General features: G+C 43.4%; 1 protein-coding gene across 1 annotated transcript in view; it reads left to right on the forward strand.

The window, feature by feature from the left end:
- The window catches only part of ANO4 (anoctamin 4), a 394,529-nt gene that overhangs the window by 58,114 nt on the left and 322,316 nt on the right, over nt 1–14,099 (forward strand). The window contains exon 2 of the mRNA XM_077265595.1: nt 12,838–12,918. Coding sequence (XP_077121710.1) covers nt 12,838–12,918 — 81 coding nt within the window. The remainder of the gene's footprint in view (nt 1–12,837; nt 12,919–14,099) is intronic.

Here is a 14,099-nt window from a genome sequence, read left to right on the forward strand (position 1 = left end):
TTATTTTTTTAAAAGGCATGGGTTCCACCCTATTTTTAAAACTATCTAAGGGAAAGAAGATAGCTGAGGGCTGCAGCCTCCATCTACCTGCTTTTCCTTGGCTTGTTATAAAAAATACTGGGTAACCCACACTGTCTTTTGAATTAATAAAAAAAAACAGCATGGGGTCCACCATATTTTTAATAACCAGCTAAGGGAAAGCAGACAGTTAAGGGCTACTACAGCCCCCCTCAGTTGTCTGCTTTCTCTTGGCTGGTTATCAAAAATTGGGGAGAACCCAAGCCTTTCTTATTATCAAATTAAATAAATGTAAAAAAATAGTGTGGAGTCTCCTTAATTTTAATAACCAGCTAAGGGGAAGCAGTTTGCTTTCCCTTGGCTGGTTATCAAAAATGTAGAGGGACTGCACAATGTTTTTTATTTATTTATCTATTTTTTTTAAAATAAATTGGTGAACAAGATAGTGTGGGGAAGTCTTTATTTAAAAAAAAAGTATATTTTCCTGTGTTTTTTTTAAACTATTCGCTTTCTTTGTTAGTAATGGGGGTGTCCAATAGACGTCATCCCATTATTAACCTATGGGCTTTATGTTAGCTGTAAATTCACAGCTGACATCAACCCCAAAATGTTACAATGTTTGCCACGACACCAGGGCAAGCGTGAAAAACCGGGAAAAGAGCCAGATTTATGCTGGGGTGGCTCTGGGCTGCTATTTTTAGGTTGGGAAGGGCAAAATAAGCATGGGCCTTCCAGCCTGAGAATATCAGCCCCCAGTGTCTGCTTTACATTGGTTGTTTATGAAAATTGGGGGGGTGGGGAATCCCACTTGTTTTTTTATGCTTATTATTTTTTTATAAGTAATTAATAAAAAAAGGAGTGTTTCTGAATATCAGTGCTATAAAATAGTGGTCGTAAGGGTTAGAATACTGCAATAGGAAGGATAATGGAGGCAAGAGCAGGACAATTGCCCTGTAAACAAAAGGGGATAGAGAAATGACTTAAAATAACAGAGACTTAAAAAAATTTGAAAATATAGAACCATGAGGCAGTGGTCCAAGTGGAGGAGGGGTGGAGGTGGACGTGATGGTGTAGGTGGAAGAGAGGGAGGGAGGCCAACACTTTTCACTTTTTTTTGGCAAATGATTTAAAATAACACAGGCAAAAAAATAAATAAAACAAACTGAACCATGAGGCAGAGATCCAAGCAGAGGAGGGGGTGAGGGTGGATGTGGTGGTGTACGTGGACGATGGGGGAGAGGGCTAACACTGTTTTATTGTTTGTTATATTTAAATTTGAGAACGCACCAAAATGAAGCAAATGCAAAATAGAGTGTAACCATGTTTCCATGCAGCTGGTGTATTTGCCTAGTCAGTCAAAGGAAAGGATAAGTCTTGATTCATTTTTATAAATGCTAGCTTCCCCTCATTGTCTGTGGACAGGCAGATGCGCCTGTCTGTGATGACACCACCTGCGGTGCTAAAGACACACTCTGACATGACACTTGCTGCAGGGCAGGTCAGCACCTCCAAGGCATAAAGGGCACGCTCTGGCCATGTGTCCAATTTGGACACCCACTAGGTAAATGGGGCAGACCCATCAGTTGGAAGGAGATATGTGTAGACGCATACTCTTCCACTATGTTGTGGAAATGCTGTCTCCTGCTGATACAGGCAGCATCACATGATGGCCATGCTATACCCTGCTTTTCGAGGTAGTAGCGGTGACCCAGCTGAGTTGGTGACTTCCTCCACTGCCTCTGCCTTGTTCTTCGCTGAGCCACCGCTGGTAGGTGGGAAAGCCGTTAGTAGTTTCTCTACCAGCACGTGCTTGTATTGATGCATTTTTGAATCCCACTACAGTGACGGAAGCAATGTTGTCCTTGTAGCAGGGATCCAGCAGGGTGTCCATCCAGTAATCTGCACTGGTGACAATATGGGCAACTTGGCTGTCATTGTGCTGACACTGCAGCATCTATTGCCCAGAGGCAACGACAAGCTGTCCTCGGTGGAAGGTGTATCATTTGGGTCTTCTGTATCCTCCCTGCCATGCTCCAGTGATGCCCTTGAGCTGCTCTGAGAGTCATCCTGCTGTGAACATGGCTGTGCCTCCTCCTCCTCCAAAACTGTCCCCTGGCTGGACACTTGTGTACTTGGCCGCTGTTGGTAGAACAACCCACACTCCAAGCCTTGCCTGGATGACAGGCCTGAAAATGTTGAAAATGGTCCCTGTTCCTAATGCTCCTCTTCTTCCTGTGCCACTTCCTCATGCATCATTGCTTGAAGTGTTGATTCTAGCAGGCAAACAAGTTGCATCATAATGCGGATGATGGTGTCATCAGCGCTGGTCATGTTGCTGGAATATTCAAAGCCTGCTGCTGCTCACATAGCCTCTCCAGAATATACAGGGTGGAGTTCTACCTTGTTAGTATGTCGCATATGAGGCGATGAGCAGGAAGACACAAGTGACACTCCAATGCAGATGGTTTCAATGTGACCTAACACAGTCTTTGGATCCAGTCTAATTTCGAGTTTCGTGGTATTCATCACTGGCACTGTCACTCGGGTAAACCCACCAGTAGGAATCGTAAGCACAGTTTCACCTTGAAATAGGCCTTCTGGAAGTTCAGAGGAGTCTTTTGGCACAAACAGTGCCAAAACAATCAGTCTCTTCTGGACTTTTCTTCCTGGTTCCATCCGGACTCCACACCTTACTCCCACTATTTGGTTTGCAGGGATGATGGTTGGGTGCAGGCCTACCTTGACTTCTTTCAGGTCCATTGTATTCTGTGCTTTCTTTACTCTATGAATCACATTTTCTGCCACAGCGTTGGGTATGGCGAACGATGTGGCAATTGCATCCACCATCAGTGTCCCTGACTTGTGTTTCGTGATGACCTCATTGATTACATTATAATAGGATCCTCTGCCACATTCTGATCACTGGTCACAAGAAAAGGTACCAAAAGCTTGATGGTGTTGCTGTTCTTTGTGGCCCTGAGTTGTTAAGTCACTTCCACCCAGCCTATGAAAGGAAATTTGGTCTGGTTGACGGCTTTGCCGTGGAGTTCCACTGGTCCTAAGAGCTCCTTTAGCGACTGAAGGCATGTACTGTATGTGGCAGGTGCCTCCTTCTCCATTCTTCATTTAAAAAGCTTGTTTGGGCTCCTGTGTCCCACAGTGCCTTTACCAGGAGTCCATCTAGCTGGCACTTTATATAGCACCGTTCATCGATTAGGCTGATGAGGCTATGTTTACTGACTGAGGAATCCTCCTCCCAGGAGTATAACGTTAGACCTCTGCACTGGGCTTTAAGTAACTGATGCCCCTGTGACTCTTGCAGCTGTTGTAGACGGGAACACACTTGGGGATAGTGCTGACGCAACTGTTTTACCTCATGCACCATTCTGGGGGTTGGTGGGATTTGGATTTGCTTCTGGGGCTTCCTCTGTGTCACGGTTACCAGTCGCCCCGCACTGGCAACCTCCTGTCTTTTAAACCAAACGACCGGGACCATTGTTATTCCTTGGCATAATGTCCTTCCTTACCACATCTTACACAGTGGACACATACCGCACTCTGATTTGATGAATGGCACGCCTCACAAACCGGGTATCTTCTGTTTTGTAACACACTCCTGGGTCTGAGAGATACAGATTCTGGCCTGGAACGAATCAACTCTTTCACCTCCATCAGCTCAGCTCGCAGTTCTCCTATTACTTCTTCCCAGTCAGCTCTGACTGTCCTCCCTTTTGTTGGTGGTTTAAGGTTCACTCTCAGTGGTGGTACTGGAGGGACTTCATTATGATCTTTGGACTGGCAACCGGGGGTCTACAACTTCAGCTAACTCATTTTGGTGGTTTTAGGAGCCGAGCCCTTCTTTAACTTCTGTTCGCTCTCTGACTCTAAACTAGCTGCCTCATTCATTTTTTCAATGAGGACTTTGTCCAGAATGCCAGGATCTTCTAGATACTGTTTCAGCTGTAACATAATATCTTTGCAGATTAAGACTGTTCCCAATGATCTCAAGAAGTTTTTCTGGACTATACCAGCATCAAACATCTCATCCTCCCTTACATCTCTGCATGCCAAGAACAGTCTATCCTTAAGTTTAATCGCTCTGAACAAGAAACTTTGGGGTGATTCATTATTGTTCTGTGAGATGTTAATGAGTCGGTGGAACAATTATGAAGGACTCTTTTCTGTATAGTGTCCTTTTAAAATCATCTTCAACTGTGGTAGGGTCAATTGACTTTTCATCTCCAGCATACTGCAGAGGTTCAGTCCTGAGCTGATCGCTTTCACCACCCCCTCAATGATCTCATCTGGCTGGTAGCCTTTCAATAATCCTGCATCGATCTGGTGCAACAAGTTCATATAAGACAGTTTCTCTTTCTGCTCACACTCTCCAATCAGTCCCAGGATTTTGATCTCTTTCCTTATGGTGATTTGTGGTGTTGGAGAGTACTGTTTTCCTGATTTATCAAACCTAAGCAGGTTAACCCCTTCACCCCCAAGGGTGGTTTGCACGCTAATGACCGGGCCAATTTTTACAATTCTGACCACTGTCCCTTTATGAGGTTATAACTCTGGAACGCTTCAACGGATCTTGGCGATTCTGACATTGTTTTCTCGTGACATATTGTACTTCATGTTAGTGGTAAAATTTCTTCGATATAACTTGCGTTTATTTGTGAAAAAAACGAATATTTGGCGAAAATTTTGAAAATTTCGCAATTTTCCAACTTTGAATTTTTATGCCCTTAAATCACAGACATATGTCACACAAAATACTTAATAAATAACATTTCCCACATGTCTACTTTACATCAGCACAATTTTGGAACCAAAATTTTTTTTTGTGACGGAGTTATAAGGGTTAAAAGTTGACCAGCAATTTCTCATTTTTACAACACCATTTTTTTTTAGGGACCACATCTCATTTGAAGTCATTTTGACGGGTCTATATGATAGAAAATACCCAAGTGTGACACCATTCTAAAAACTGCACCCCTCAAGGTACTCAAAACCACTTTCAAGAAGTTTATTAACCCTTCAGGTGTTTCACAGGAATTTTTGGAATGTTTAAATAAAAATGAACATTTAACTTTTTTTCACACAAAATTTATTTCAGCTCCAATTTGTTTTATTTTACCAAGGGTAACAGGAGAAAATAGACCCCAAAAGTTGTTGTACAATTTGTCCTGAGTACGCTGATACCCCATATGTGGGGGTAAACCACAGTTTGGGCGCATGGCAGAGCTTGGAAGCAAAGGAGCGCCATTTGACTTTTCAATGCAAAATTGACTGGAATTGAGATGGGACGCCATGTTGCATTTGGAGAGCCCCTGATGTGCCTAAACATTGAAACCCCTAACAAGTGACACCATTTTGGAAAGTAGACCCCCTAAGGAACTTATCTAGATGTGTGGTGAGCACTTTGACCCAACAAGTGCTTTACAGAAGTTTATAATGCAGAGCCGTAAAAATAAAAAATCATATTTTTTCACAAAAATGATCTTTTCACCCCCAATTTTTTATTTTCCCAAGGGTGAGAGAAGAAATTGGACCCCAAAAATTGTTGTGCAATTTGTCCTGAGTACGCTGATACCCCATATGTGGGTGTAAACCATTGTTTGGGCGCAGGGCAGAGCTCGGAAGGGAAGGAGCGCCATTTGACTTTTCAATGCAAAATTGACTGGAATTGAGATGGGACGCCATGTTGCATTTAGAGAGCCCTTGATGTGCCTAAACATTGAAACCCCTAACAAGTGACACCATTTTGGAAAGTAGACCCCCTAAGGAACTTATCTAGATGTGTGGTGAGCACTTTGACCCAACAAGTGCTTTACAGAAGTTTATAATGCAGAGCCGTAAAAATAAAAAATCATATTTTTTCACAAAAATGATCTTTTCACCCCCAATTTTTTATTTTCCCAAGGGTAAGAGAAGAAATTGGACCCCAAAAATTGTTGTGCAATTTGTCCTGAGTACACTGATACCCCATATGTGGGTGTAAACCATTGTTTGGGCGCAGGGCAGAGCTCAGAAGGGAAGGAGCGCCATTTGACTTTTCAATGCAAAATTGACTGGAATTGAGATGGGACGCAATGTTGCGTTTGGAGAGCCCCTAATGTGCCTAAACATTGAAACCCCCCATGAGTGACACCATTTTGGAAAGTAGACCCCTTAAGGAACTTATCTAGATGTGTGTTGAGCACTTTGACCCAACAAGTGCTTCACAGAAGTTTATAATGCAGAGCCGTAAAAATAAAAAATCATATTTTTTCACAAAAATGATCTTTTCACCCCCATTTTTTTATTTCCCCAAGGGTAAGAGAAGAAATTAGACCACAAAAGTTGTTGTGCAATTTGTCCTGAGTACGACGATACCCCATATGTGGGTGTAAACCATTATTTGGGCGCATAGCAGAGCTCAGAAGGGAAGAAGCGCTATTTTACTTTTCAATGCAAAATTGACTGGAATTAAGATGGGATGCCATGTTGCGTTTGGAGAGCCCCTGATGTGCCTAAACATTAAACCCCCCCACAAGTGACACCATTTTGGAAAGTAGACCCCCTAAGGAACTTATCTAGATGTGTTTTGAGAGCTTTGAACCCCCAAGTGTTTCACTACAGTTTATAACGCAGAGCCGTGAAAATAAAAATTATTTTTTTTTTTCACAAAAATGATTTTTTAGCCCCCAGTTTTGTATTTTCACAAGGGTATCAGGATAAATTGGACCCCAAAAGTTGTTGTCCAATTTGTCTGGAGTACGCTGATACCCCATTTGTGGGGGGGGACCACTGTTTGGGCGCATGACAGAGCTCGGAAGGGAAGGAGCGCCATTTGGAATGCAGACTTAAATGGATTGGTCTGCAGGCGTCACGTTGCATTTGCAGAGCCCCTGATGTACCCAAACAGTACAAACCCCCCACAAGTGACCCCATATTGGAAACTAGACCCCCCAAGGAACTTATCTAGATGTGTTGTGAGAACTTTGAACCCCCAAGTGTTTCACTACAGTTTATAACGCAGAGCCGTGAAAATAATTTATTTATTTTTTTTCACAAAAATGAAATTTAGCCCCCAGTTTTGTATTTTCACAAGGGTATCAGGATAAATTGGACCCTAAAAGTTGTTGTCCAATTTGTCCTGAGTACGCTGATACCCCCTATGTGGGGGGGAACCACTGTTTGGGCGCATGACAGAGCTCGGAAGGGAAGGAGCGCCATTTGGAATGCAGACTTAAATGGATTGGTCTGCAGGCGTCACGTTGCATTTGCAGAGCCCCTGATGTACCCAAACAGTACAAACCCCCCACAAGTGACCCCATATTGGAAACTAGACCCCCCAAGGAACTTATCTAGATGTGTTGTGAGAACTTTGAACCCCCAAGTGTTTCACTACAGTTTACAACGCAGAGCCGTGAAAATAAAACATATTTTTTTTCCCACAAAAATGATTTTTAGCCCCCCAAATTTTTATTTTCCCAAGGATAACAAGAGAACTTGGACCCCAGAAGTTGTTGTTCAATTTGTCCCGAGTACGCTGATAACACATATGTTGGGGTAAACCCCTTTTTGGACGCACGGGAGAGCTCGGAAGGGAAGGAGCACTGTTTTACTTTTTCAACGCAGAATTGGCTGGAATTGAGATTGGACGCCATGTCGCGTTTGGAGAGCCCCTGATGTGCCTGAACAGTGGAAACTCCCCAGTTCTACCTGAAACCCTACCCCTAACCTCACCCCTAACCGTTTACTGAACATTTTCTGACAGTCATAAGTGCCACGTATATAAGTGCCACGTATATAAGTGCCACTTATTTAAGAGCCACGTATTTAAGAGCCACGTATTTAAGTGCCACGTATTTAAGTGCCACGTATTTAAGTGCCACGTATTTCAGTGCCACGATATTTCAGTGCCACGTATTTCAGTGCCACGTATTTCAGTGCCACGTATTTCAGGCACTGAAAAATACGTGGCACGTAAATACTTCAGTGCCACGATATTTCAGTGCCACGATATTTCAGTGCCACGTATTTCAGTGCCACGTATTTCAGTGCCACGTAAATACGTGGCACGTAAATACGTGGCACTGAAATACGTGGCACTGAAATACGTGGCACTTAAATACGTGGCACTTAAATACGTGGCACTTAAATACGTGGCAGTTAAATACGTGGCACTTAAATACGTGGCACTTATATACGTGGCCTCTGAAATATCGTGGCACTTATATACGTATATACGTATATAAACGTATATTTCAGTGCCACGTATTTCAGTGCCACGTATTTCAGGTTAGGGGTAGGGTTAGGGTTTTTTGTTTTTTTCTTGTTTTCTTGTGTTTTTCTATAAAAACGCATGCGTTTTACCGCGTTTACATGCATTTTTTCACACATGTGGTTTTTTTAAAAAACGCATGCAGATAAAAACGCAAGTGTGAAACCAGACTAAAAGATGCTTTTTATAGCAAAAAAGTTTTTGCGTCTCCACATTTTGAGACCTATAATTTTTCCACATTTTGGTCCACAGAGTCATGTGAGGTCTTGTTTTTTGCGGGACGAGTTGACGTTTTTATTGGTAACATTTTCGGACACGTGACCATTTTTTATCACTTTTTATTCCGATTTTTGTGAGGCAGAATAACCAAAAACCAGCTATTCATGAATTTCTTTTGGGAGAGGTGTTTATACCGTTCTGCGCTTGGTAAAATTGATAAAGCAGTTTTATTCGTCGGGTCAGTACGATTACAGCGATACCTCATTTATATCATTTTTTTATGTTTTGACGCTTTTATACGATAAAAACTATTTTATAGAAAAAATAATTATTTTGGCATCGCTTTATTCTGAGGACTATAACTTTTTTATTTTTTTGCTGATGATGCTGTATGGCGGCTCGTTTTTTGCGGGACAAGATGACGTTTTCAGCGGTAACATGGTTATTTATATCCGTCTTTTTGATCGCGTGTTATTCCACTTTTTGTTCGGCGGTATGGTAATAAAGCGTTGTTTTTTGCCTCGTTTTTTTTTTTTTTTCCTTACGGTGTTTACTGAAGGGGTTAACTAGTGGGCCAGTTTTATAGGTTGGGTCGTTACGGACGCGGCGATACTAAATATGTGTACTTTTATTGTTTTTGTTTGTTTTTTTTAGATAAAGAAATGTATTTATGGGAATAATATTTTTTTTTTTATTATTATTTATTTAGGAATTTTTTTTTTTTTTTTTACACATGTGGAATTTTTTTTTTTTACTTTTTTACTTTGTCCCAGGGGGGGACATCACAGATCGCAGATCTGATAGTGTGCACAGCACTCTATCAGATCTGCGATCATACTTTCATCGGAGCAGGCTGCAGCTTTCATCTGCAGCCTGCTCCGACCCGGAAGTGCTCCCTGCAGGACCCGGATACAGCCCCTCGGCCATTTTGGATCCGGGGCCTGCAGGGAGAAGACGTTCGGTACGAGGTGAGTACATCACCTTGTACCGATCGTCTCAGGGAAGCACGCAGGGAGCCCCCTCCCTGCGCGATGCTTCCCTGTACCACCGGTACACCGCGATCATGTTTGATCGCGGTGTGCCGGGGGTTAATGTGCCGGGGGCGGTCCGTGACCGCTCCTGGCACATAGTGCCGGATGTCAGCTGCGATATGCAGCCGACACCCGGCCGCGATCGGCCGCGCTCCCCCCGTGAGCACGGCCGATCGCGTATGACGTACTATCCCGTCGGCGGTCATGGGGGCCCACCCCACCTCGACGGGATAGTACGTCAAATGTCGGGAAGGGGTTAAAGGTTCTGTCAGAGTTTGTCACTCGTTCAAAGAGTTGGGTAGATTTCTGCAGGGCTGTTGTTAAGGCTTTGAATTGTTCTTTCAATTCCTGTAGTTCTTTCTGCGGAAGGAGATTGTCACTCTTGGTAATTGGTGCTGCCCCTCCATCTTCCAACTTCAACCCGGTTAGAAACTGTGTTAGTGTAGCGCCCCAGGGTCCTGGTCGTTGCAGTAATGTCATTCTTCCACCAGGGGGAGTGATGTTACGTCTGAAGGCAATAAAGGAGATCTCTTTACCAGGTATCACAAACCACACAACACACTTCACACTCCAGCCCACCAGGGGGAGCTACGTTCCTATTACTAGGGCACTCCTCACAATTAGGTAAAACTGGTGGTCTGGATAGGAAGTTAGGCAGAAGCTGACTGGGCTTCACCCAGGCAGCACCCTGTCAGGCCGACAGCGGGAAAGGAAGAACATCTAAGAGCTGCAGACAGAGTGGGTCCCTGACAGGGGTGGGATCCTGTCAGAGGCCTAGACAGAAGGCCATGGAGCTGCGCCTGCCCGACGTGCGGCAGCATCCTAGGAAAGAGACATTAGAAGAGAATTATATTGCGGAGGGTGAGAAACAAAGTCATAGCAAAAAGGAGAGGAAACCAGAAGGAGTTCTGCCCTGTAAAAGGCTGCCTCCTTCTGAGGCGCAGGATCTGGTAGCCGGAACACCGAGGGAGTAATCGTCTCCAAGCTTTGCTCCAGAGACCGGCAGGACAGCTAATTCCATATTGGTTGCCCGACCCATATCCAGGAGGCACGGTGGCAACTTGTGGGGGCCGGGGGGTGATAGAGTCCCTGTAAAAAGCCTCAGGCCACCAGTCATATGGGTTTGTCCTATCCATTCTATCAGGGGGACAGAGAGAAAGACATAACATCTAGAACATCTACATCAGTTGTGAGGACCTTACTGAGACGCTCAGCAGGGAGGTACTACAACACCCAGGTGCTAGAGGAAGGCTACTGATTTCCACCTGGATAAGGGGACTCTGGATTTGCCTTCAGACCAGCCGGACTCTGCCTACCCTTTGGTCTGTACCCTGGACTGTGGATGCTGAAGCCGTCAGTAAAGGTAAAGAGACTGCAACTTTGTGTCCTCCTTCTTCACTGCGCCTCACACCATCCACCATCTACACTCTGGGAAGCCCTGGGGATACACTTCACCTGTGGGAAGGTATACCATCTAGCTGCCATCACATCACCCCAGCGGACCCCTAAGCAGCGTCGGTCACCCTGACCGAATACCACAGGTGGCGTCACGAACATTATCCCTTTAAATACCTTTCCCCCATTTACAACGGACATCCCTAGGGCCACGGACCGGGTCAGCCACCGTGACATCCCCACTGAGAACTGAAGGACCCGTTGCCGAGTACCCCACAGCCCTACTGGGGGCGCTCCATTAGCTTCTGGAGGAACGTCCTCATGACATCTTCAGCTTCTTTGTCCCCTAGCTCATCCATCTGTGTATTAAAGGGGGCTACAAGTTGTCTGCGGGAGCGTGCTTTAGAGATCTGTTCTTCTGACATCTTTATATGTTCTGCTGCTGTTCTCAATTCTTCACATGTTAACTGAAGAAGCAGTTCACTGATCCTGCCCATTTGTATTTCCACATCCATTGCTGATATTGAGTTTTCTTTAGGGCTGGTCCCCTTTAACTGGTGTAGTTGAGTTGAGTTGCTGTGCTGCTTTAGGGCTGGTCTCCTTTAACTAGTGTAGCAGAGTTGAGTTGAGGTACTGTGCTGCTTTAGGAATGGTCCTCTTTAACTGATGCAGCAGAGTTGAGGTGCTGTGCTGATTTAGGGCTGGTCCCCTTTAACTAGTGTAGCAGAGTTGAGTTGAGGTACTGTGCTGCTTTATTTTCCAATCACTTTGCCCTCTTTTCCCTCTACATGCTAATTTCCACTCAGAATACCCCATACGGGCCACCAATGGTACATGCATGCCGCTAGGTTCAGATAGGGGTGGAACAGGTCTCATGAATTCTTTGGAACTCTGGGGGAACCGTTATTCAGGGCAACAATGTACTGCAGCTTCCTCAAGCACAAGATGGATCCACTTGCTCACACAGATACAATTGATAGAGTCCTCATGAACAGATGAACAGTGTAGTTTAATGTCACAGCACATTCAGTACAATTCAAGTCTCTTAGGTACAGGCTTCATAAACAGTACAGCTGCTTCTTAGAGGCACATTGACTAACAGTCTCTTTTGATAGCACAGTTCAGCACAGATCAATACTCTTTACAAAAGCACAGGAGTATACAGCATTCCTTCTACCACAGTGCAATGGAGGAGGGAGGGGGGATTTGCTGAGGGAGATGATCTCGGTGACACAATTTCTTCCAATAACTATCTTCCTGTTCCTGATAGACTTTCTCCACTAGCAGTACAGGGGGTTAGCCCAACTCCACTCTGTAATGGAATCATGTGTCCCTATGGTTCACTTGCCTGAACTATTGTGAGAGAGAGACCACACAACACTCATTCCTTTCGCTGCTGCCCGAACAGTAAACAAGTCTCCCACAATCCCCCTGGGGCGCTGCTAACCACTCCCTGACTCCTGTGACTGTGTTAACCTCTCTAGTTGCTGGATGCTTTTGAAGCAACAGCAGTTAGCACTATTTCTGCATGTCACATAAAACAGATCTTTCTATCTGATTCATGCTACTCGTAGTTGGGTTACCTTTAAAAGAAGTCAAATATACTGGAAATTTTACAAAATATATGACCATAAATAATCTGTGTAGCATAAAGGAACCCTATTAACATCCACGAAGATCCTCAGTTTATTTTATATAAAGCATTTCTGTTATTCCAGCAGAAAAGAAGCACTGACCTGCCTGTTGTGAGTCATTCTGGCTAGACATGTACTCCAGGTGAAATTTATGGCTGCACACACTTGTGATGGTTTATTGCTGAACAAATGACCCACTAGAGATGGCAAAATTGCAAAATCGTTTTACTTGTTTTATCTTTCAGTTTCTCATGATATGTTTCATATTTTACAGAGACAGATCCTAATAGTGGCAGCTACAATAATCTGTCCAGTGGGACGAGCTACTACAGCTGTGTCAGTCAGATCACTATAGGTAAGTAGCAATGTCATAAAAAGCAAAACAAGAGAAGAAAAGATCACTACGTTCTCACAAATATATTTTAAAACAACACATAAATAGACTAATAAATAAGGTTTTACAGTAATAAGTGTACTTATGTATTATGGTGGAAAATTTGTCTAACATAAAAGACAAGAATTAACATAGTGAAGAGCCATTAAAGAGGACCTTTCACCAGTTTTAGCATGTTAAACTGTCCCCATCATGAAATAGTGGCTGCAGAACTGAGTAACTTTTATTTTTTAACTTCTCATTAACATTGTAAAGATACTAGCTTGCAAATTTTAGGTTATAATTGATGATGTATTCAACTTGGCATCCCCAGAGATTTGTAAATTGAGTGTTACTAGTGATTTGTCTGTTGGGCATATACTTTTATCCTATGCGTGACTTTGACCGATTGTAAGCAGGGGAAAAAAGAACACGCCCTCAGAAGCTCAGAAAAACATACCTGTTTCCTGTGAGATGTAATTATAGACAGTTCTGCTATCAACCCTGATTTTTCCAACTATTGTATACTGTAGAGCAGAGCTGAGTGTGATTACAAACACTTCCAGCTTTAATCTCACAGCAGTCAGTGTGGGGAGAAGGGCAGAGCTAACAAGTGCTATGAGAGTGGCTCTGCAGCTTAAGAGGTGTTTATAATGAGACTCAACTCAGCTCAACTTTCCCTCCTCCCACAATGACTGCAGTGAGATAAAAGATGAAAGTGTTTATAATCACAATCAGCTCTACTGCATTTCCACCACCATCGTACCATAGTACCATGAAATGAAAGCTGCTTTAGGTGCTTGTAATTATACTCCGCTGTTTTATATTGCACATTGGGCTTATCATAAATTATAACCAAAACTTTACAAGCTAACATTTCCACAATGGAGAGGAGAAATGAAAAAATAAAACAGGTGTTTTATTGATCTGAGTGACTGCTATTCTATGATGTGTCCAGTTTAACATGCTCAAACAGGTGAAAGGTCCTCTTTAGATCCCATATTTTACAGTGGGGCAAAAAAGTATTTAGTCAGTCAGCAATAGTGCAAGTTCCACCACTTAAAAAGATGAGAGGTGTCTGTAATTTACATCATAGGTAGACCTCAACTATGGGAGACAAACTGAGAAAAAAAAATCCTGAAAATCACATTGTCTGTTTTTTT

The sequence above is a fragment of the Ranitomeya variabilis genome, chromosome 5, assembly GCF_051348905.1.
Source record: "Ranitomeya variabilis isolate aRanVar5 chromosome 5, aRanVar5.hap1, whole genome shotgun sequence".
Classification (NCBI taxonomy): Eukaryota; Metazoa; Chordata; class Amphibia; order Anura; family Dendrobatidae; genus Ranitomeya; species Ranitomeya variabilis.